The sequence below is a fragment of the Necator americanus genome, chromosome II (genome assembly GCF_031761385.1).
Source record: "Necator americanus strain Aroian chromosome II, whole genome shotgun sequence".
NCBI lineage: Eukaryota > Metazoa > Nematoda > Chromadorea > Rhabditida > Ancylostomatidae > Necator > Necator americanus.
In genome coordinates, this window is record NC_087372.1 from 37,485,560 (window position 1) to 37,510,256 (window position 24,697).

Here is a 24,697-nt window from a genome sequence, read left to right on the forward strand (position 1 = left end):
CTTAGTTTTTAATTCAATATAAATTAAATTATACGTTGTCCCATAAAACCTCAAATCTTTTCGGAATGGTCCTAGCAGGTGGACCAATGTTTACAGAAAGATATTATTCACGTCGTCTTCTGAGTGACGTTTACTGAGGCTGAGTTGTCCGTGGGATTTCAAATTTCATATAACATTTATTTTTTTTGGGAGGAAAAAAGGCAAAAAACAAAAAAAAAAAAAAAAAAAGTAAAAAAAAAATATTTTTTATTATTTCATTTATAACATTCTCAATTTTTTTTTCATTCTCGTTTTTTTTCTTAAAGGCATACCACGAACTAGGTGTGCGATTTAGGTGTATTGTATACAGGGGGGGCCAGGAGAGAGGTGATTCGGTCCATTTCTTGCTAATTGCCGGGAAAAGATGCGGCCGGCGCACTTAAATGTCGAAAAATTCAAGACCTTCCATGTTGCTACTGTTTCCACCCAGATTCGTGGGGTGATGCCTTTAAGAATCCGGTCACATACAGTTCTGTAGAATTGTAGCTTCATTGCCAACGATCTGAGCACTCTGCGAGAGAAATGGGACCCTCTTTCAAATCTCTTTCAAATCAAATCGGAATTGGAAGTTATTCAGTACATATAGCTGCGTGTCAGTGATGTTTTCGCAGCCACCTGCGGATGGTTTCAAAAAACTGAGCTGTTTGTGCTGGAGCCAGTGCCGTCAGTCATCATAGGGCGAAAAAAAAAAAAACCCCCCCCCCGAAATTCAATTTAGGGCATTTGTTTAGAAGATGAAAAAAAGAATTTTGAGAATTTCGTAACCGGAAGCCGAAATTCCGCTCATCGCGAGGCCAGTTTATGAATCACTGGAAGTCGTTATGACTAGGGTTTATCACCGTGAACTTTGCTCCGTCGACGGATACAGTCAACTTGTATGAAAGAGGACAAATTTAGCCACATATATGTATATCCCGTAAACTATTTACTTATTTTATTTATTTATTATTTTCTTTATTTTACTCTGTACATGACGCGATCCGATCAATACATATGCTCATTTTGAATATTTTTTTTTGTCTTGGAAGAAATTGAAGTAATTTTCTAATATTTAAGTTTTTTCTCCTAACTTTTTTAAAACTGAGAAAATTTTTATGAACTATTTCGTCTTCCTCTATGCAACTACGGTCTATTTGTTTTTGATTCTATTGTCCTCAAAATCCTCCGATGACATTTTTTTGGAAATTGGCAATGTACAACCCTCTACGACACCATCATCTCAGGGAGATTCGTCGTAGAACCTGTTCGGATTATGCAGAAAGCTGCTATAGCTAACTTAATGATTAAGAAACGGCTTTAATGGAACAGAGATACGAGGTGGTTAGGTGATTTCTTCGGATGGTTACGGATGACGTCTTTAGCTAAGCTAACGTTCAGGCTTTGTCGTAACAGACATAAGCATTGCAAGTATTTACGGATGGATGGAAGCCGCTATGTCGTGAAATTCGTTTTATTTTTTTTTTGATTTTTATATTTATTTTGTTATTATTTCATTGATTTTTTATTTTATCATTTTTTATTATTTTATTAATCAATTATACTATTTTATTGTTGATATTACCATACATATTATATTATTGCATCTTTTAAAATTGTATTATTCTTATTTTATTACAGTACTATTCATGTTAGATCATATTATCATATATAGATGTACTATTCCTATTTTATTTACGATTTTTTCCAACCTTTTTTAAATCCATGCGACATAGTAATTGGAAAAAGCGTACCAATATTTATCGCTGATATTTTTACGTGCCGTCATCAAGGAATAAGGAATTTTTACGTGCCGTCATCAAGGAACAAGGAATTTGTAAACATGGCATTGTATGCCTTGCAGTGCCTCGCTTGTTTGTCCTCAAAATGTACAGCCCGGGCATACAATGAATTTATTAATAAAAAAAAATCATTCAAATCTATATTTACACTGAGCAATACTACAAATAATCCGCTTTACATTGTTGAATTTTTGGCTTAATGTTGACCCTCATTGTGCTGGTGATCACCCGTCGAAGTTCAGGATTGCAAAGCTGAAAAATCCCAATTTTTAGGCAGAATCTTTCATATTTATTTTAGCCAGTTTAATTTGAAATTCATAAATAATTCAAAAAATTCAATTGAATTAAATTAAATTCATAAAATTCATAAATTTCATATGATATAGAAGTTAGAAATGTTTGGAAAAAAAGCTAAAAAGTTAAAAGTAGGGATTACCATGTAAATTGGTAGCCGCATGGCACAGGCGGTAACAACTAGTAAAGATACTAAATCCGTAGAGAACATATAAAAACCGAAGAATCTGAAATCAGAATAGTTATTTCGGATATTTTAGGCCGTCATGGTACGGTAGGGCAGATAAAATGGCACATAAAATCTCTTAGTGGACTCACTCTGTCTGCAGCGAATGCATATCGATAAATTCCCACGCTGTAACGATCACATTGGGCAGATTTGAGAGGAGATACAGTAGGCATACAAGTAACAATGTCCATGTAGCTGATCGTACTTTACTCTGAAAAGACGAGGAAATTTTTGTGGATTTCTTTTTTCTCGATGAAGGAGGTGCTATGAAAAACACTGAATCTAATGTTCGTTCTATTTTATTTCCACTGGAAAAAGGAGATTGGGTGGATATAGAAGCCGAAGAGGGTTCAGCATGCAAAGCAGTAGGGAAATTACATATAGAACACAACTAACACGTTTTTTTCACGTGTTTACCTCACTGTCTGCGTCTCTTTATGTTTTTTTTTTCTCATTTTTTTCACTTAAAAAGTATTTGATGATGAATTTGATGGATTTCTACAGGGATTTCACACCAGTGGAAGACGGATCTTCGATTAATGGTGGAAACTTGACTTGAAACTTGACCGCTAAATATTCGCACCTACATATTTGCATTATTTTAATTTTCTACGAAATTTTCACTTGAATGAAACTCTGAACTTACAAGTTACAAGTCTGAACTCTATTTTTGTTATTTATTATTTTTATTATTTTTCTCCTTGACATTTTACCTGTTCCGTATGGATTCTTCTGAATGAAATTTTCAGGTGTATTAATTAACTTTCATTTATAAAAGTGAGGGAAAGAATCATTTATCTATTAGGAAATAATGAGAAAACTGGATAGTTTCTCATTCAGGAGAAAATCTTATAATTTCACTTTTTTCTTTATTGTACAAGACCAGTACTTCCTGAGAAAAGATATTCCTGTACGCTTTGATGCCACCTGACATAGATTTCCAGAATTGTACGAGAAATTCCTTGTACGATTCAGTACAAGAGAAATTTTCCAGGGCAGCATATCACGAATCTGACGTGATGAGGGAATCCGCGGAAAAAGCTAGAGATTGGATTGTAGATTGTCGGATCTCGGATGATTCCGCTCATCTCTCCGGGAGTAGAAAAGGTTTCAGTTGCTACGCCACCTTTGCGCCGCATCCACGTGCGAGCGGTCGAAGATTAATGAGGTGTACGGAGAAAACGTGAGTGTTCTGACGTATCTCGTAGGAATTAAAGCAGTTCCCACTCCGTTTTTTTACGACGATTAGAAGAGATGAGCTAAACCACCTCAGATCCCGCAGTCAACAACCTCATCTCTAGCTTTTCCCGCGGATTCCCTCACCACGTCAGATTCGTGGTATGTTGCCTTTAAGGTAAATCAAAGAAATGGAAATCGCAGTCATACTGAACCATTCGGTGCAAAAAGTTTAAGTTATGACTTTTTTTTTGAGGGGCGGGAGGGGATTTTTTTCACTTCTCCCTTCGTAGAGGCAATGGCAAACGATTTTAGTATTTCATTATGTTCTTCTGAGTTTAAGGGAAAAAAGAAAATTTGGTTCTGAAAAACAGTTTTCTACCAATTTCTCTCGTTTTCTAAGCTATATTTGTAGTATGGACTAGAATTAATGATTGATGGTCGCGAAGCTTTTCATTATTTTTTTTTGTAGTTCAACTCTAAGATTAGTTTCTTACCTTAATTTTTATTTTAAAGCAGTAGAAAATAGAAAATAGGGATAATAGTCGGAGAAGTAGGTTTTGATAGAACTGTAGAGAACTGTAACAAAGACAGAAAATATCGAAAAATATCGAGAAGAGTGCATCCAGAAGATGTGCCAGAAAAACGTGTACATACATATACACATAGGAGTAGTGCGCTGTGATCTGGATGATGATCCAGATTCGGACTCGGATTTCGACAATCAATCGATATCGATAACTTACAATAATTCGCACTTTTCTTATAATGCTCGAATATGTCGTTTGTACTATGGATTCGAATCGTAGCGGTATATAAACGAGTGGAACGAAATTTTGTAGTTCCGTTCCATCCTAGAATTAGAAGCGATGAAGTACGGTGATTATTTTGATCCTTGTTTGTTGCGCACGATTTTTGCACGATTTGTGAATTATACACAGCACGTATAATGCTGAATTTCTGTAGCGAATCTGCGAAATTTGCTGCAAATTTGGAGTATAAACAATTAGAATTTTCGTTCGTCATTATAAAATTTCATTAGAATGCTATTTACAAGAATAGTCCGGGATCTATTCGTTTTTGATGGAAACGTGATGCAGTATTGCTGCAAAAATCATCCTCTGAGCTGACAAAAACGTCTTTGTCATTCTATTGCTAGTCATTTTTCATATTTCATTATTTTTTACGTTAGAAAACAGTTATGTAGAGAATTAGCGTCATCACTACTTGTGAACAACTCAGGATGATACATAGAGTGAGACAACTTGTTCTGAAACTCGAAAACGTTTCGGGGAACTTGTTTTTTCTGGATGCTTGAGCCTTAATCTCCTAAAGCTTAAATCCTAGGATCTTCCAGTTTTTCTCCACCCTTAGAAAAGTAACAGTTCCCTAAAATAAAAGAAAAAAAGAACAGGTGCATTTGCAGCTGATCTTCGGTAGTTTTTAACCTTTGTTAGATGATTTAGACTTGATTTGGAATCGATTGATTTAGATGTATCCGTTAATTTCCTTGAACAAATTCCTTTCAAAAATTCAAAAATAAAATCTGTACACGTGAAGAATTTTTAACGAAGGTGAATTCTTACAAAATCCTTGTTTATTTAATATTTATGTCTTTCCCGGGGTTTTTTTTTTCGTGATGCTTAGATGAAAAGTTAGTTTATGGCTCTCTATCCACTGCTCACTTAGTCCTTTCCGATTTTAAGTTCTTTTAATATGGTCAAGCGTTTCCAGTTTAATGTTTGTCGTTGCTCAGTCACTAAACGATTAAGAATGTTTTTTTTTCTGGAATTTCTTTTTTTCTCCTTGATTACTGCCCTATTCTCGTGGACGGGGAGCAGTCCTAGAGTCTGTGTTCAATTGGGGATTTTTTTTTTGGGACGAAGTGTGTCCGAAATTACTTCACTACTAGAACCAGTAGGAGTTTAGAAGTGAAAGGATAATCACTAAATTCCTACTTCATGAGAGAAAACAATTTTTTCAACAACTTTGTAGAGATTTTAAATGTTCTTTATAACCTACATTTGGTGTATTTGTATTTTATTTTGTATTCTCGTGATTGTATTTGCTTCCGAGAGAGTGCGCTTCGCAGTTTTTTTCTTCTGAATGTTTTCAATAACAGCAGTGATTCCCTCAACGAGGAAAAAACTAAATGGTGCATTTAAATTTAGTAATTTTAAATTACATTTAATTTAAATTATATATTTTTCTATAATATTTTCTTTTTTCTTTATCATATTTTCTTTTGAATATGTTTGAATTAAAACCTTATGATAAATGAATTTTTCGTGGTTTTTGACGTAAAATCCTCCTCCGCCACCGATCTATTAAGATCCCCCTACGCTTCGTGAGAACTGCTATTGAAAGCGTGCAATCACACCCGCGCCAGGCGACGTCTTCCGGCTAAGGATAACCAAGCGCAAAAAGAGTCAAAGAGCAAAAGTCGGCCGACTGCAAACGCACGCGTACGCATGGAATTTCGTGTGATTTGTCCGCTGAACTTGAAGTTCGAGGATTTCGCGATGGTTTCTGGATGATTCGCTTCCATTCCTTTGAGATACAGAAGTTTTAGACGCAATTTTGCCAAATTAGTGTTGTGGAAGAGATTTTCCAGCTTCACTCAAAGACGCTGGATTCAATTTTGGCGCAGGAAAGCGAATTTACAGATAGCTATGATTTAGATTCTTTAGATTTTCATTTGAAAGAAATTTCTTACTTAGTGAGAAAACGACTTGAATGTTTGGAATATTTTTATAAATACTTTTTTTTATTTGATCGGATAATGTAATGATAATGGATGTTCGATTCCATTCCTTCAGGCGTTGAAGAAGTGGAATTCGCTGAAACATTAGCGAAAAATGAAAAATTATTAGGACTGAAGGATAGGATTATTAGGATTATCAGGATTGAAGGATTAGGAAAAAGTCTGCGTTTTCCTCCACCTAGGACGACAAATACAGTCTGAAAAAATAATTTCCAAAAAAAAATTGGGAGCTCGTTCTCCCCTCTTCCCCTCCCCCCACCACCAGATTTTGACAGCTTAGGTTAATTTTCAACGCGGTGTTAATTACTCAACCCAAACACATCACATCGCACCTGTTCGCTGCTCTCTCCCGCATTCATCCACGATAACATCATGAATTAATTAAAGCATCCAGAATAGATGTGTAACTGAACTGAGTCATCAGAAAAATTGCGTGCGGCCGAACGCGAACGACATTCATTTTGGCGCACAAATATTTTGAATATAGCCATATAGAACTCGAAAATCATTTTAAAAAAATCGGATTTATTTTATTTATTTTGTACATACAGTCATAAACAGCCTAAATATTCAGTTATAGCTATTGCGGGTCATACGTGACGGGTCCTAGATTTCATTATTATTTTTTTATTCTTTATGTAATATTTTGTTGTTATTTTATTGCTATTTTTTTCCCGTGAATGCATGGAATGTTCTTTGAAGCAGTAATATTCTGCTTTATCCTGAAAGAATTTTTGAGCGGCTAGGCTGACCCCTTCACGAATTTTCACATACCCGGTCAGATTAAATCTGTTTACTAAAAAAAAAGTGATAGATGCAGACTCGTTGAAAGTAAGGAAATGTTCACGAAATGGTGACCAAACTGAGATCAAATGTAGTGTTTGGATAAAACTGAACAAAATCTGGAATCCCAAAATTTTTCACTTTGTTTTTATCCAATTAACCGATTTTTGCTATCTGATCAGTTGGAATTTCCAACGAATATTTTAGAAGTATTGATCCGATCCAGGTGTAAATTGTTTATTTGAGAACAATTTGTTTTGCCCTCTGCGCTTCGCGCTCTCTTTGCTTTGCAAAACGAACGTTGAGTTTGAATGGGATGATTTATTGTCTACGGTATCCCTAGTTAGTAAAGAAACTGTTTAATTCCTATTTTTTTAGTGGAACAGCAGAGATCAAATTTTTGGTACCTTAATTCTTGCTATCCTTTAACGGCTAACCATCACTAGGAGAGAATAAGGACCAATTTTAGGGACGAATTTGAAAAAGGGCACATAGATGCGATAGTCGGACCCGATGCTCCGACCTCCTTCACTTTTGTGACGCTTGGAGGAGGGACCTCCTTCACTTCTGAACGATTGGCGAAGGGATCCTCATCACTTGAGTATCACCCTATGAGCTAGACCCCCTTCACCTGAAGAGGGTCTGTCTCCTCCCTATCGCACCTATGAAAGAGCATATCAGGGAAGGATTTGAGAAATGTAGAGGAGGAGTGTATAAATTGATTCTATTTAACTTTATAATTAATATTATTTTATTAAATGGGTTGGTGTTCTACGCTTCGGCTCATCGTCTTTCGGTTACCACATCACAAATTAAGTATGACGAGAAGTGTGCCGATGTTTGAAGACCTGCTCAAACCTTCGCAATGAAGGTCAGGTCCTTCTGCTTCTGGAGCTTTATCCGTTAGAAAGGTGTTCACAGATGTGGAAAATTACCTTATTCTCAACGCGAACCGAAAATTTCCGTTCTCCTAGAGTTAGTAGTGGCTAGACCTTCTGAGTTCTTTCAAAGATATGTGATACGATGCACAATTTAATTGCTATGGTTTTTCAAATTGCTAATAAATAATATATTTTGCAAAATAACTTTGGTGAGGTTCCAAAAAAAAAAATGCCTTGGTTTGCAGATTGAGTATTTTTTATAGTTTATTTTCGGAGTTTAAGCAGTTTTTCCTTGCGATTTAGACCTCGGAAATAAATACCTTCTTTTTTGAAGCTTTAAACCTTTTTACAGCTCTGATATTGTTGTTTTCCACAAGATAAGTTTAGAAAAAAAAGGCGTCGAAATTTTTCAACCAGAATCTATTTCCTCTTGTGACGCTTCTGCTTCTCTTTAGATCAGTAACTGGATATTTAGTTTATTTTGGAGGTGTTCTGGAGCGCTATCGCTTAGGTACTAACTACTGTAAGTACTGACTAAGCCAGAAAACTTACCTTATTCTCAACGCGAACCGAAAATTTCCGTTCCTCTTGAGTTTTCGCTTCTCTGAGTTGTGCCTTCAATTCGACGAGCGTTTTGAAGTTGATCAACGTCAACAGGAAGAACGGGACAAATACGGTCACGATATTCCGGACCCAAAACCGATACACGGTCCCGTAAATCGGATTCGAATTCACCTCGGTCATATCGACGAAGTACTCGTGTACAGTATCCTGGAAATGAATTATTCATTCGCCTAATAAGTGCAAGCCTAATAACAATCAATCGGCTAATTCCTGGGAAAATTTGTCATTAATCAAGGAAATAGAATTCATGAGAATTTTTATGTCAGTTGTCCTGCATAGCTGGGACTTCGCTAGGAAAACATGAATGATACATAAATAAAACACCACGACGAGCTTCGACGGACTTTTTTTTATTGAGTCACTTTTTTGAAATGAATTAATCACGTTAACTCATAACTCACTAACCCGACACGATTCGTCCTCTTCGGGGAAAATATCCAGCTCGAAAAAGATTCCACCTTTTGTGATCAACGCGATGGCGAGGCTGAGGAAACAAGCCATGGTACGTCGTCGTTGGAAAGCCTTCAGACGGGCGGATCGTATAGTGATCAGATATCGTTCGAGTAGAGCGCAAATTAGTACGAAACTGAAACGGACGAGTTTCTCTGTTGGAAGGCAACCTTTGGACAACTGATACAAAGTATAAACGGAACCATTCTTGCCTTTAAAGAAAAGTTGAAAGCTGAGCACTGACACTTATCGTATGGAAGTTCTTTTTTACGTTATATGTTCTGTTTTAGTTTATTTTATTTTTAGTTATATATATATATCTTTTTATTTTATTTTTTTTTATTTTCATTACATCTTATGTAGGAGAACGTGAAAAGGTTTTTTTTTTTTGTAAAATCCGATTTTTTTGACCTAACTAGGACTTCACCTTCTTCCACGATCGATTTTTGGAATAAATCGAACTCTCGAAGAGGAGAACACCCATAAAAATAATCCCCGATCAGGTATATTTTGATTTTGAGTCGTAGTTTTTTCCATTTGGGTAGATTTTATAATTGCCTCGCAGTAGCACAGTTTCAAACGGAAATTATGCGCCTCGTTTGTTTTCTTTCATCCCTCATTTAAAGTCATTTATTGTTGAAAATCGGCTATTACATTTATGGTAGCTCGGTACGAATATCTATTGAATTTATTGGACTATTTATTGGATTACGTCCGCTTTGAACTGCGTTCAAACCAATGGGGCGAAAAGTTTGACTGTAAGATAAGCAGGGAATAAAAAAAAACGATGCTAAGAGACTCATTCCTTACGCCAAATTTAACAGGCAATGCTACCGTAATGTGGTTGATTACGGTAGCGTTTTGGCTGTTAAAGTTACGAGCATGTTTTTTTTTCAATCCTGCGATTCCACTGAATGTATCTGTACAACAATGAGCAGCGAGAACTGGTCCCTCAGCATCTGGTACGAGCGACTACACAGATGGGTCGAGAAGCATAAGAGTTCCAACACTCAATGCCGCAACGTTTTTTTGAACTTTTTAGCGATGTTCTTTAATCCCCCGGTTTAATTTCTGAAAATTTTTGAACCGAAATAAAATAAATTGTAAAATATCCAATTTTTTTTTGTTGCAAAATTGCCTAGGAATATTTTCTGAAAAAAGCGTTTATGGTCCGGATTTGTCGCAGAGTGAGCCAGAATAGAATAATATGTTTGGTAAAGAGGCTTCCACCTCCCAAGCTGTAAAGTAAAGTGAAGAAGCCATGAGTGTCCTACTTATTTTTTAATTTGTTAATTTTTTAAAGCGTTTTTATTTATTATAATCAGAGAGAAACGTACATCTCGAGAAGCATACACAAAAAGTTTTAACATTCGATCCTACAGAGTTTTTTGAAGATCTTTCGTGATGTTCTTTAATTCCCGGTTCCCGATCCCCATTTTCTGGAACAACGTGACGTAATTTCCTCTGTTTGTTAGTGATAGTTTTTCAAAACAAATTTTATGTAAGTGTTTTCTTTTTTACTTTTGCTTTAGACGAATTTTGTGAGTCGGTTTCCCTGAATGGAAGTATCGATGATCACCGAGCGAAAATGTGCAGAAAACAAAGCAATAAACCGCTACTCATTAACGAGGTCCTTGTTTTTTTGGGCCAGGAGCGATTCTGGTTCGATATCCCTCATCCTGAACATACTGGGCATCCGATCGAGAATCTTTGTGAAATCTGAGTGGATTTTTGCCGGGGTCCAGAATTGTGTCTGGGCGCAGTCAGGCGTGCTCTGATTTGATTTACTCATAATCATTTCACTCAGAAAAAGTAATTTGATTTTTTATAGTTTTTTTTTTCTAATAATTAAATTTTCTAATTTGAACAAGTAGTAGATATAACACAGCTCGTAACGATCAGTGAAAGGATTATGAATTATAAAACGATGGGATTGAAATCACCTGCTCGCTTATTACTGTAAAGTACTGTATAGGATGACGTCACCCACCTTGCCGCCGTCATTGAGACATGAGTGAGCGCGAGTAGGTAGACGAAATAGCTCCACCATAGTCTGGCGAGAAGTATTGAATTCAACCAATCCTAGAAACTATGATATTACAGGATATTTTCAGTTTCTTTTCGGTAAAATCTTCACGTGACCATCAGGGGATAAATTATAAAATTTCTGAGACTTTTTACAAATCGAGAAAAAAGCGCCTGATGAAAGATTATTTTTTCAAGAACAAAAACTCCGTTCCATGGGATGGCTTATCTAAAAATTAACAAAACAAAATAAAATAAAAACGTAAATGTAATAATGCTATACTATAAATACTATAAATAATACTATAAATAAAACACTACTATAATACTTTAAATAAAATAAAAATGAAATAAAATATATAAAAATGTATAGAAAATGAAACGAAATATGAATATAATTCAATATAAATAAAATATAAGATATTTGTAATTATCGTAGATAAAAAGTTTGAAGTTACTATTTTCTTTTTTATCACTTAGTACACTGAAAGGATTAGCCGTAAATTTCAACAAAAAAAAAAATTAGATTAATTAAGATTGAGTGCTGACTTCAAAACGCTTACCTTTAAACTATCGACAAGGATCACAGGCACATAACACATAGAAATTATCCCATCGAACAAACTCAACACGAGTAGAAACTGAAAAAGGAAGTTTTTTCATTATTTATTATGCTATTTTTATTTATTATATTATTTTTCTTATTGATTTATTCGCCAGAAATGGCTTCAGCACTCAGCTTTAAAAATTGGGAATGTTCACGTTACCAAAGTGGAGATTTTGGTAGTAAATTTTCTGTTTCCATTAGAGATTTCAAAAAAAAAAACTCTTGTGGCACCAATTTTTCATTCCTTCCCCGGGAAAATATTTACACTCTTCACATTTTAGCTACATGGAATGAGGAATTTTCCACGTTTCATGTCTTTCCATCCTTAAGACTGTAATTTACCTCTGCGACATATTTAGCTTCTGAGAAATTCGGAAATGTTAAAGCATAAGGCGTGACTTTTTGTTTTTTTTTTTTTGAGCGACAAAATATGGACTTTGGAGGATTTTTTTCTTGGCAATTTTTTCGAGGGGCTCGATGATTTAGTAATTTTTTTTTGAAATAGGAACCTAAGGATTTCAAAGAAAAACTGTGATCAGTTTCCTTTTGTTCTGCTGCGTAAACTCAAGGAATTAAAAAAATGCAGAAAAATCCGATCAGTTTCATTTCGACGATACAGTACCCCGCCCTTCCAAGATCTCTATGTTATCACTTTCCTGAGAATATCTGGAAATAGTTTTCCGGAAATCTCATTGTACGTAGACATGGGTTCAGATTTATCGTTGTGGATGAATAATAGTCAATTTTCAATTGTAATTAACTCCTGTACTTTGCCGTAAGCGAAATGAAAGCAAACAAATGACCGGCTGACGAGCCCGTAACGTTCCTTTCCGAGATCTCCTTAGTAAGGCCGATTTTTCACCGCCAACTGATTACTAGTAAATGATGAAGATATACTACTACTGTACTGTACTAGGAAACAGTCGAAGGTTATCAGACTGTTCTTAGTGAGTAACCTCTTGGTAAGAGGTTCCGCTTCCTGCATGATCGGTCGGAGGTTCGAATCCGCCCTAGTGCTCACCAAGCCTTTCATCTCTCCGGGGTCGATAAATTGATGCCAGACTTGTTCGGAAGGATAAAAACACTGACTTGACCCGTCGGCTAACCCCTGCAAGTCATTGTGTGGGCCAGTTACACGTTCGGTGGACCTTAAAGGCATCACCCCACGAATCTGAGGTGGTGCAGATTTCAGGTGGAGTATTCGTATACAGGATGTAAGACTACGGAGAGGGGGGTGATTCCGTCCATTTCTCCCTAATTGCCGTAAAAAACGGCCCGGAAGATACGACTTCATTCGTTTTGGCGCACCATTTTGTACAAGAGGTTCGATTGGAGCGCGCCAGTCTTGTGCGGCGCCGTATCTTCCGGACCGTTTTTTACGGCAATTAGGGAGAAATGGACGGAATCACCCCCCTCTCCATAATCCACGATCCCGTATACGAATACTCCGCCTGAAATCTGCACCACCTCAGATTCGTGCGGTGATTCCTTTAAACGATTCTCAATTGAAGCGAACGTGGTGACGAAGGTCCCAAGCGGATTGATCAACGCCAGACACTTTATCCTTTCATCCTTTACTTTAACAGTTGTGATACATGGATAGTTTGAACTCATCTGATATCATATCTATTATCATATATTATCTAAGTACATTTTTCCCCAATAAGCAGGTGTTCTAGAAGATTAAGACAGATTTTCATGAAATACGTATGTAGTTGACCATAAATAAATAAAATTGAAAAGGATAAACTGAACTATCTCTACTAAGATGTGCTTACGCGTCGGAAGACGTCAATTCAGAATTGTTTAAAGGCAGCGTATCCGAAATTAACGTGGTAACGTGGTAACGCCAGGGAAAAGTAGAGTTAAGATTATAGACCTGGCTTCGCTCAATTCCTCCTGGTCGTCGTCCCAAGAAAATCATACTCCGGTCCCCTCAGCAGCCTACTCTCATTGGGTTTACTTGAATAGGCTGTTGAGAGTGAGGTGAGAAGACCTCATTAATCTTCGACTCCTTGGATGTGTACACGTAATTGTGCCGTGTTGCAACTGATTTTGTGAGAAAGAACGCCGTTTTTACCACGATCAGCGGAAGATGAGAGGAGATTCAGTAGCTCGTTTCCCTAAAGGCATCAGGTGGAGTATTCGTATACGGCATCGTAGATTATAGAGAGGTGGGTAATTCCGTTGATTTCTTACTAATTGCCGTAAAAACGGCCCGGAAGATACGGTTTTTGGCGTTCCGGCGCACTACTTTCTACAACGAGTTCGATTGGAGCGCGCCAGCCTTGTGCACGCGTCGCATCTTTCGTGCTGTTTTTTTTACGGTAATTAGGAAGAAATGGACGGAATCACTCCCCTCTCCATAATCCGTATACTATCCCGTATGCGAATACTCCACCTGAAATCCGTACCGCCTCAGATTCGTGGAGTGATGCCTTTAATGTACAATCTTAACTCTACGTTCCCCCTACAATTTCTTTACCTCGTCACTCTCGTGATACGTTGCCTTTAAGGTCCCACAAACGCATACAATAGCTTCTGGGACCCTGGCCGATATGTGATAAGTCATAGTCGGATAGTTTTTATCATGCCAGAGGAGTGAGAGAGTTAGAGCGGAACCTCTTACCGACTGAGCTACACCCGCTTCCCTTTATAAGCTGTTATTTAAAGGTCCCATATTTAAATATGCATGTATGCAGCCATGCAACCAATATATAACGTCGAAAACGATACGGAAGTGGCGATGTCCTTCACAAAGCCATCAAAATGCAAAATTTTATGAGATGATGTCAACGGCTGTCAGGTGCCTTACCGACAAAGTGCATAATAAGAAAAAACGAATAAAATCTCATGATGAAAAAAGAATTCTCAATTTTTCAGACAGATAGATAGGAAAAGGGTTAAAAAAAAGGTTCTATTCAGCCTTGCACTAACCTGGAAATAACATTGAAAACATTTTTTGCTCCTTATCAGACAATAGAATAAGACACAGTTGTTAATCACGGACGAAATAGAAATTCCGGAACCTGAAAATTATTGGAATTGTTTTCAAACACAGACAAATACTTAAGAAATATAAGAATGAACTTTCTAAAGATTTTTTTTTCATAAAATAAGCGTCACTTTCTTCGTTTAATATTCCATTGTTCTAGAACGAGGTTCGGTTTTTTTTTTCTCTAACGGAAACTTTCAATCGAACACTTTACACGTCATAGCTCTTTTTTTTTGGAATTTTCTTGGAAGCGCTGCAACAATTTTGCTTTATTTTCACAAATCTTATTTCTTCTTTCATTGCTTTTATTTGTTTGTTTGCTTGTTTGCCTTTTTTGGCCTTTGGTAAGAGGAACTCAAAAAAACAATAGAAAGACGCGAACATGCCATATTTCTGGATTTCAGGTAGATGGGAACTTAAATCCTACGAACTTTGAGAGCTTTCTGATTTCCTGCTTTTTTTTCGAAAGAAAACTGACTCATAAAAAATTATTTTTTCTTTGAAAATAGATTTGGATTTTGGATAAACGCCACTAAGCCTTCAACAATTACTTTTTTTTCAAAATTTTGCTCCAAAAATATGTCCAGGAAGGATCATAACTTGGGAAAACAATGAGAGGAAGAACGTTACGGAACATGGTGAGGATTCTTATTTGTTATTTGTTTTCTATCACTTTCAAAAAAAAAGAAAAAGTTGATGAGAAGGGAACGGGAGAAGGAGGTGTAGGACTCCTAGTTAGACCTCCTATAATTTACTATAACACTAAAAAAAGTAACTTTTTTCCAGAATTTTTACCAGTTCATGGCTACAGGGTCCCGCATAAAATGCTACATTTAACAGTGAAAGTAAGGTAATTGAAATGAGTACAAATTCGTTTACGACGACACAATGAGGGATAGATTTAGAGTTTTTCCCTCAAATTTTTGTCAGCACTCAAACCAGTGATGTCAAGAAAAATTGATTTTGATGCAGTTGTGTACTTACAAAACTTTGCAGAAAGTGATGTGACGAGAAGTTTTATGAATTTCTGGAAGGAAATTTAAGGAGTTATGGGTGATTAATTACATTTGCTATATCCACGAGAGCAGTGACGTAGTGTTAGAGGGGAAAAAATCTAAATATTTGCGCCACACGTTAATACGGAACGGGACATGACAATAAGAAATGCATTGCGTCGAATTTCTCTGTGGGTTTTTTTTGCTATGTTTTAAAACCAGAGGTATTTGGCTTTTTTTTTGGGCTACATACTATAAGAGATAATTTTTTTGAACAAAAAAAAACTGATAAATTCTTAAAGGGAAAACTATCCGGAAATTCCTCTACTTCATTAGAACTGCACATAGAAGGTTCGGATATTCGTCTAAGCACATACGTTTTACAGAAATAAAAAATAGTTTTCTTATCAGGGAACGCCAAACTTAGTCAAAGGTGTTTTTGTGGAGTTCTATTGTTTAAAATCTCCAAATTCTCAAAAATCCGTCAATACTTTTTTTTCTCTCTCGAGTTCTAAACTTTTATATAAAAGGTGTTGAATCAGGAAAAATCCGAGAGGAAAGTTAACGAAGGCCCTTAGGCACCCTAACGCCGTAACCGTAACCTAAACACCTAAATCGGCCATAAACAAACCTAGGATAACGGCTAAAACTGAGCCGACGGTTCGTTCTGCGATCGGAGGACACATTGCGATGCGAGGCCACGCCCACTTGCGTCGAAGAAAGAGCAGTGGGCGGAGCCTGAATGGAAATGGATGGTGGAGAAGTTCTTTCTGAAACGTAGGGCTTAGATTCAGGATCAGCGCAATATTTATGGTTTTTATAAGGGTAAACATTGCAAAACGAGTTTTTCGACATGGTAACAGGCTGATTTGAGAAGAAGATATGACGAATGAAAATAAATGGAAAAATGAGGAAAATGAGTGGATGAATGAGGAAAAGGAAAATGAAAGATAAGAAGTAGACAGTAGATAGGAGTCCATGGGATAAAATTTAGCTTTGCTTAGATTATTATTTTATTTAGATATTTTCCTTTAGTTGAAAGTTCTAAATATTCTAAAATCTAAGGTATTTATAATAAATGAACACGAAAACAGCACCAGCGCAAAAAAAAGCGAGAAAATAAACAGAACGATCCTTATGTATTGAATCAAACTTCCACGGTCTCAGAGTTTCCTTCTGGACATCGACAGAGCTCATCTTTGCACCAAAATCTCAACGAATGGGACATAGAACCTCGATCATTTTGAAGAGTAGAGGAGGAATAACAGAAAATTAGAAAAAAAAGAGCAGGACAAGGAATCTGTAGAAAGTTTGAGATAAAAATATGTGACTATAAAAACTGAATGAAATATTGAATTTTGCAAATTTTAGAGGGCTATTTTTAGAAAAAAATAGAAAAATGCTAGCCAACCCTGAATCATAATCTCAGTTTACATTTTATATTCGGTGAAAATTCAAAGAAATGAAAGATGAAAGTCGATTTACTTAGTTGTTGGGGCATGGAATTTACTAATGTATGTCTCAAGCGACATCTCCTATAAGGCAATAAAGATTTTTTTCTAACGACGGTAAACGAACACGAGGATTCTCAGCAGAAATTAATGGAAATTTTCTAAGTTACAAGGAAATGACGTATGAGTGTAATAGAATTCGAGATACACTTCCTCCTAACCCCCTATCGATTCTCAAAGTTTTTATAATAAATTAGGAAATTTCAAATGTTTTTTTAGTCATGGTAAAGCTTTCAGTTCCGATCAATTTCTGGCCTTAGGAATTTTTCTAATCGTTGTAAATAAATTTATTACAAAATATTGAATCAACAGAGACCTTGAAATCAATAGCGATTTGAGAATCCTTATGAATCCTTAAGATCCTTATTTTGAAAAAATTTTGGTATTTCTATTGAAATTTTTAATGGAATATATGACTGTGAATTAATTCGAATTAAATATATGACTGAGAAGAGATGATGAGTGTAGAGGTCGTGACCTTTTTCAAATGAAAATTATTTTGATGAGTGTAGAGGTTGTGGACATTTTTCTTAAATTAAAATTATTTTATCTTCTTTCATCCAAAACCATGAAATGGCAATGATAATTCCTAAACAAATGTATTGAAGGAACAGATCCAGAATTAGGAACAGTGAGCGTGTACGACCAGAAATGTGCATTATAAACGAGCGTTTCCGTCCGTCGCTCCGCCTCCGTCATCCATACCTCAGCTGCAAATCACTTATATGGACATTTTTGATTTTACGCTTCGATAGTCTAACTTTAGAAAGGAGAATATTTTTTTTCACAGCCAAAGTGCTCTTAACAATATGCTTTTATGACGTAAAACTGACAGGAAATGGTATGCTGACGGGAGAGATGGAATCGATTTTTTTTTCAGGGTTCGGGAAAACTTCCACGACCTATACTGGCTCTAATCCTTATTGTAGATCTGTTCACTTCAAAAAGAAAAAAAAACTTATGGATTTCAGACTTATAAAAACTTATAGAAGACTTATAAATTATAGACTTATGGAATTTGCTAACTTATAGACGTAGATACACATCAGAATAAAAATATTACTTAGTCAATTTTTGCAAAAGCAATAGGTTTGGCCATAGGTTGTTGTAGCGCAGTCGGTAAGATGTTTGGCTGCGAATGTACGATTGATCGATGGTTCGAAATCGTCCTGGAGCCGACCAGACCCTTTGTCTCTCCAGCGTCGATAAATTGGTACCAGATTTGTCTACGACGACTAAAAAAACGCTGAATTGACACATCGGCTCGCCCCACAGATTACTGTAAGACTGCAATCGCGTTCGTTCGGATCTCAAAAGATTCTTAAATAATGTCGAACGCGTTAGTGCATCCTCATAGGAGTGGATCCACGCTTATCCCTGCATTTCATCCTTAATTTAAAATAAGTCTTTGGAATCAGTGGATCACCTTTCTTCACGGTCCCTAACACATAACACTAGTTCTGAATTGAGGATTACAGTACCCCTCTCTCATATTTCTTTCAATTCTAACCACTATTTATAGTTGTTTTCGTGTCGATCTAAGAAAAGGAGAAGTTCGGCTCTTGTAGAAGTTTTTTGTGAAGATTTTCTTAGTATTCCTATTACCTTTTACTTTTTCCTATCACTTATTCTATTACTTCCTGTTACTAGTAATAGTTTCTGTTCTCAGAACTTTTGCGGTCCTGCGGTGATTGATACTACCGTACTTTGTCACAATTACCCTTTTTCTCCGTGCCCATAACCGTAATCAAATCAATGCATGATAACCTGCACGCATGTGAATGTCATTGATAAGAAAAAAGAGAAATTTCTATTAGCAGAGCATTTGCAGGATTTCTGAGAACACACGGCGGGAAAACGGCGCTAATCACCTGAAATCGTAGATTACATTTCAATACAACTCAAAAAAAAATTCAAATGCATAAATAATTATGTTTGTGGCTGCAGTTTTTTTTTGTTTCCCTTCAATTGCATAAATTTTGTGCAGACTAAATTTCAATTATGTCTGCATTTGCACACGAGAACTTTGATGCTTTTTCGCAAAAATATGTAAACATGTAAATAAATGATAACAATACTAAAAATAAATAAACAATAATAAATAGATATCTAAAAATATGTGATGTGAATCTGTTTGAAGAAGAGCTAAAATAGGAACCATGTTTTTTTTTCCGACATATATGTGAAATGTGAAAATCTCCTTATTTTCACATGCGCATATATGTCACTTCTAATCCGAGAAAAAAAAAAGAGAAATAAAGTTCTTCTGCTAAAAATACGATTACACCTTCTTGGTCGACGATAATTTCGTTTATGATTTCTCGGATTTTTTTTCGGAAAAATTGATCTGCGCTTATCTCGATAACTCATAGTGCATAATACAGAAAATGTGCAAAAGTTCTGTTTTCTGCAAAGCTTATTTTCAAATTGGAAATTACCTAAAAACAGAGGAGGATTTCAAAGCCACGATCCAAGCAACGGGGCTAGATGCCAAAAATGGTGAAATTTTTCTCCTTCAGTGCTGCGCCATGCGAGTTTTCAGGGAAGCAAACCACATGAGAATTTCAGAACTTTCAATTCTACTGAAAACACAAAAATAGTTTCATCTCTTCTTTTTGCCTCATGACATGCAGAAGATACGTTATTGAAATAATTATAGAGTTAGATCCGTCTTTACAGCACCCTGGAGCATTGACGTTAAAAAAAAAACTTGTGATTACTTTTTTTAGTGCTCAAAAAGTACAGTAATGTGACAGCGTATCCGCTAAAAAGTTAATTGCATGCGGTGCGGTTACTGTTTTTTTCTTTTTCTTTTTCTTTTTTAGAAGAATTACATCGTGATTATGTGGTATGTATGATTCGTAAGTACAAACAGCAAACAGAATGCTTCGTCGACTTTTTAAGAGCTTCTTAAAAATCAAATAAACTTGAATAGATGTAATTATTCTGTTCCTCGAAGGAATCCTTATTTTTCCGATGGTGAGATAAGGTTTCTTCTCAAAAAAAGTTGAATTAGCCTTGTTAACCTATTCAAAATGGCAATTCTGTAGAATTATAACAAGCAATCTTCGGATATACCTATAAACACGTGATTTTCACTCGATTCATGAATGACTTTCAGTAAGGATGGATCCGTCGTCCTAAGAAACTAGGTTCCTCCTCTTTCTTCTGACGCTTAGCTTTTGCTTTTCGGTTTCGGTTAGGAAAATGTGCACTATTAAGTAGGATAGCAATGGGAGCCACAGATGAAAACTCCTTCACTGGGACCAGTTCTCGCAACTCTTCTTAAAAAGAACAAGGATCAAATGGCAGGGGATGTTTGGGCAATGTTCTGTAGACATTGTGAAACCATAGAGATTTCCGAAATTGAATTGAAATAGATGGATGATTTTGTCTGGAATATCTGGAGCTAGCTAACCGATCACTAACCCTACGGAGTCATTCAACGGGGAAAAATTCCATCGAATAGTTAAACAGTCAATCAATATGATATATTTTATTTTGATATATTTTCATGTAGATCAAAAATACTATAGTATAATTTTATGTACAATAATATATGTTCAGTCATTATACATAATGAAGATGTTATAGTTTGAAGCAGTACTCTAGCATTAGCATAGAGTTAGTCGATTCGAATATTTCGAAAATATTCGATCAACTCTTCAATTCGCCGATTGAAATAATCAAAAATAGACAAAGAATTGTCATAACGTTTGTTTAAAAAAGTTCATTCAAACATTTGTAAGCAACAAAAACCGTAGATGTCATGAATTCCCTGTTTTCCTCAGGTGGTGGATCCTCAGAAGGTCACCAATCCTTAAGAGAAAAATTAAAAAAATAAAAAAAATAATAAAATTAATAAGAAATTGTTGAATAAATATTAAATATGTTGTAATGAGTACTAAATAGTAAATACTAAATAGTAATGAGCGTTCGTTTTTAGCTCTCAGATAAACTGAGGACCTTAACGATATCTTCTTCATAGAACTTATGTATTTTCACCTAATTACCTTACAACATGGATATTTTCAGTTAAGGAGGGAAAGGTCAGAAAAATTTTCATATTCTGAGAAGTCTGTGTCGTCTAAATAGATACATTTCCTCACCATTTTTCTAGACAGAACGTTCCAGAAGCAGCGAACCTGGGGAGATTCAGATTTTGTGTGGATATGTATTTCGTTTTGTTTGTATTTTTGTTGGTGTTTTTTTTTTCGGAGGGGGTGGGGGTAGGGGGCACAAATCTTACCTTTTTCTAACCCCGTTAGCAGCGTGGACAACGGAAACCGAATAATTTTCGTTGAAACAACTCTTTGCACCTTTGTACGCGAGATGTGTGCATCTGTGTAGTTCTGAGGAAGCTGTTTCCATTGAAACGATCCTTGAGAAAGAGGTTCAGCAAAACATCCCGTACTCATAGGTGAAAAACCGCAAATCCGCGAGAATTCCCACAGTCACGTCGCCGCCGTTGTTATTGAAAATATACGGACAGCCATCCTTTTGGATTGAATCTCATCGATGGGTACCATATCCATGGAATTATGGGAGAATCTCGTCATTGAGGAGTGCAAGAGGATCAGATGAGCGAAATATCTGTGGATATGAGATTTTCCGTTCTGATTTCTGCTCTTCATGCGCCTTAATTCAGCAGAATTTATTGGATCATCGCGAATTATGAATGAAAATGTTCAAAATCAGAACTTTATTAGGATGCTATGTACACCTTTGGCAAATGAGGGAATAAATATATGTCTCATTGGGAAAATAAAAAGTAAAAAAGGGATACTGTAGCCAGTAAACCTTTGTCCGGACAGCAAATCATTAAACATAAACTTATATGTTCATATTTTACTCATATTTATTCATTATTTCTTCATTATTACATTCTACTTTTTATTTCCATTTATTATTTAATATTTATTATTTTTTCATGACTGTCTAATTTGTTCAAAACCAGATCGAAAAAATCCAAATAAATGGGAAATTTTTCCGAGTCAGTTTGAATGACATAAAAGTAAATGAGCCCAGATAAGTGGCCCGAGAAATCCCGTAATCTTCAGCTATTCTGACTAAGTAAAATATTTCTACTAATGAGCCTAGCTTAAGGAGTTATACGGTACTCAAAAACACTACTCAAAAACACTAAAACCTGTTTGAAGAATTTTTTTTTAATCTATCTTTAGAACTAGTTCCAATAATTTTAATTTCTAATTGGTTTCTAATTGTTCTAATTTTATTGTTCACCTCCAATTTTTTTCCACCACACGCTATAAACAGAAATAAAAAGATAAATAATAGAATAAAAATTAATAGGATAAAGTAATAAAAATGGAATTAAAATAGAAAATAATAAATAAATAAAAATAGGGATAGATATCTATTATTCTAAATAATCCAGCACTCTAATGGAAATAAATTGAAACAAAATGTACAGGGTGGCCCAGGGAAAGGGAAAATTTTGAGGTAATGGCAGACCTAAGAAGTTGCTGCTTGTAACACTATAAATAAGGAAATAAACACATCAGAACACAATGGCTCACTGCTTATTGTTTTCTTCGCTGAAATAGGGATTTTTTGTAAGAATTTTCTGAAATTCCGCTACTTAGCACATTTTTTTCCTGAGAAGTTTTTTTCACGAATGCAATTGCAAGTGGAACTAAGCTTCTGTTTTCTTACAGTGCTTAGAAGCACAATTTTCTTAATTGTACATATAAATCCACGAAGTTGTACGTGAAGGATTTAAAGAAATTCTCAGAGTGGAATTCGCTAAATCCCTTCATAATCCTACACATGGAATTTTCTATCATCAAAAAATCAAAATTAAAATTTTCATTGGGAATCAACTAGGATGCGCTCGACGCACCTTTATATTTCTTTATATTTCCTCGTTTTCACTTTTTTCTATTAGTTTCTGATTTTTTTTTTTGTATTTACTTCCTCACTCCTTGCCAGCTATTCCTGGAGGATTACGGTTGGCAGAAATTTCAGGAAACGAAAGCAGAATGAAACAAAAAAAAAAAGCAAAGTTGTCTTTCATTGCTGAATTTCTACACTTGGGAATGGTTCTCAATTTAACATTGAAACATTGTTCTATGAAATTTCCCAGAAAAACACCATTGCCTTTCTCTTTAATCAATTTTGACAGTTATAACCTCTTTTGCCGTAAATTGATGTATAATGGAATTTTAGTCTAAAGATAGATTAATTCGTTTTGGGATCTAATTAGTTACCTATCATAAAGGGCAATGACAGGAAGGGGAAATCAAATCAAAACGCAAATGGAAAACACGTAGCAGGGTTGTGGACAACACGTATCGAGCATAAAATGTCACACAATGAAGAGAACAAAGTTTTACTGGGAATCTCACACGAATTGTACCCCGCTGAATCAAAGAATTGTGAGAATAATGTTGTGAGAATTACGTTCAAGATGAGGTAATATTGCTTGAGGATGAAAAAGTATACAGAGGAGAGGAAAATGAGGAAAATGACTACAAAACATCAAAAGTTACATAGAAACAGCTAACTGACTACTAGTCTTTTTCGTTACGATTTTAATAACATGAATTTTTCATGGAAATTTATGAAAATTTCAATGAATTAATGAATTTTTAATGAAATTCAATGAATTAATTAATGAGGATCTATTGAAAATTTTCAATAGATCCTTATTAGTTCTGGATCTCAATAATAAGGGTTTCGAGTGAACGAAATGAAAAATGTGATCAACATCGATGATTCTATCGATAATACAGTACCCCCCGCCTCTGCGGCTCCCTGCAACAAATTTGTTTTTTACTAGAACAAATCGCTCCCTGCTTGTCTCTGATCATTTCCTCCTCCAGAATTTTTGCTCTGTACCTCATTAAGGAATAAGTTTTCCCGTTATTTCACTCATTCATGGGGATGAAATGGTTGAGACCAATCATCTAGATGTTTTTTTTTCCTTCAAATCAAGCCTTGTTGTTATCTTTAGAAAAAACTAATCTTACCTTATCCGGAGTTGATCTATAAACGTAAACCTATTACTACCAAAAAAAGCTAGGAACATTAATCATCCATTCGTCTTAGATTTTAGATTTCATAAGAAATAATAAAAAGACAAATGAATGAAAGATAATAATCACATTGATTGAGTGAATGATTTTTCTCGTTCTTTTTCCGCGTTTTCATACTAAACTTTAGATTTTAGACTGTTCACGCGTGCGAAAATAAGAGAAAAATATTCTCACGAGCATAGATTCTGGAATGGGATTGAAGTTTTCTCAGTCGCTCGGCGCTCCATCTCTCTCCTTATTTCTTTTGCTATTAATTAATTTTTCATTTCTTCACATGTACTAGTTGTGCATCAAAAAAAGAAGAACACACCCACCTGTCTGAGTGAAAATATTTTGGAAAAAAAAATCAAAATCAAGGCAAAATTAATGCCAATGGAACCTGGCGTAGTGCTTTTCGTGGCGGATAACACATCTCCTAGTCCAGAAAGTGAAGAGCTCTGTCTCCATTTATTTATGTTATTTATATTTTTATTATTGGTATTTACATT

General features: G+C 35.5%; 2 protein-coding genes across 2 annotated transcripts; both read right to left on the minus strand.

The window, feature by feature from the left end:
• Window positions 1-1,976: 1,976 nt before the first annotated feature.
• RB195_020679 (uncharacterized protein) lies at window positions 1,977-16,326 on the minus strand (the record flags this gene model as incomplete). Its single annotated transcript, XM_064189079.1, has 9 exons — window positions 1,977-2,069; window positions 2,254-2,338; window positions 2,430-2,551; window positions 8,497-8,715; window positions 8,974-9,154; window positions 11,009-11,100; window positions 11,607-11,684; window positions 14,588-14,679; window positions 16,272-16,326. 9 exons carry the CDS (start codon window positions 16,324-16,326, stop codon window positions 1,977-1,979), a joined length of 1,017 nt encoding a protein of 338 aa, XP_064044960.1.
• Window positions 8,504-9,069, minus strand: RB195_020680 (uncharacterized protein; the record flags this gene model as incomplete). Its single annotated transcript, XM_064189080.1, has 2 exons — window positions 8,504-8,715; window positions 8,970-9,069. 2 exons carry the CDS (start codon window positions 9,067-9,069, stop codon window positions 8,504-8,506), a joined length of 312 nt encoding a protein of 103 aa, XP_064044961.1.
• Window positions 16,327-24,697: the final 8,371 nt, after the last annotated feature.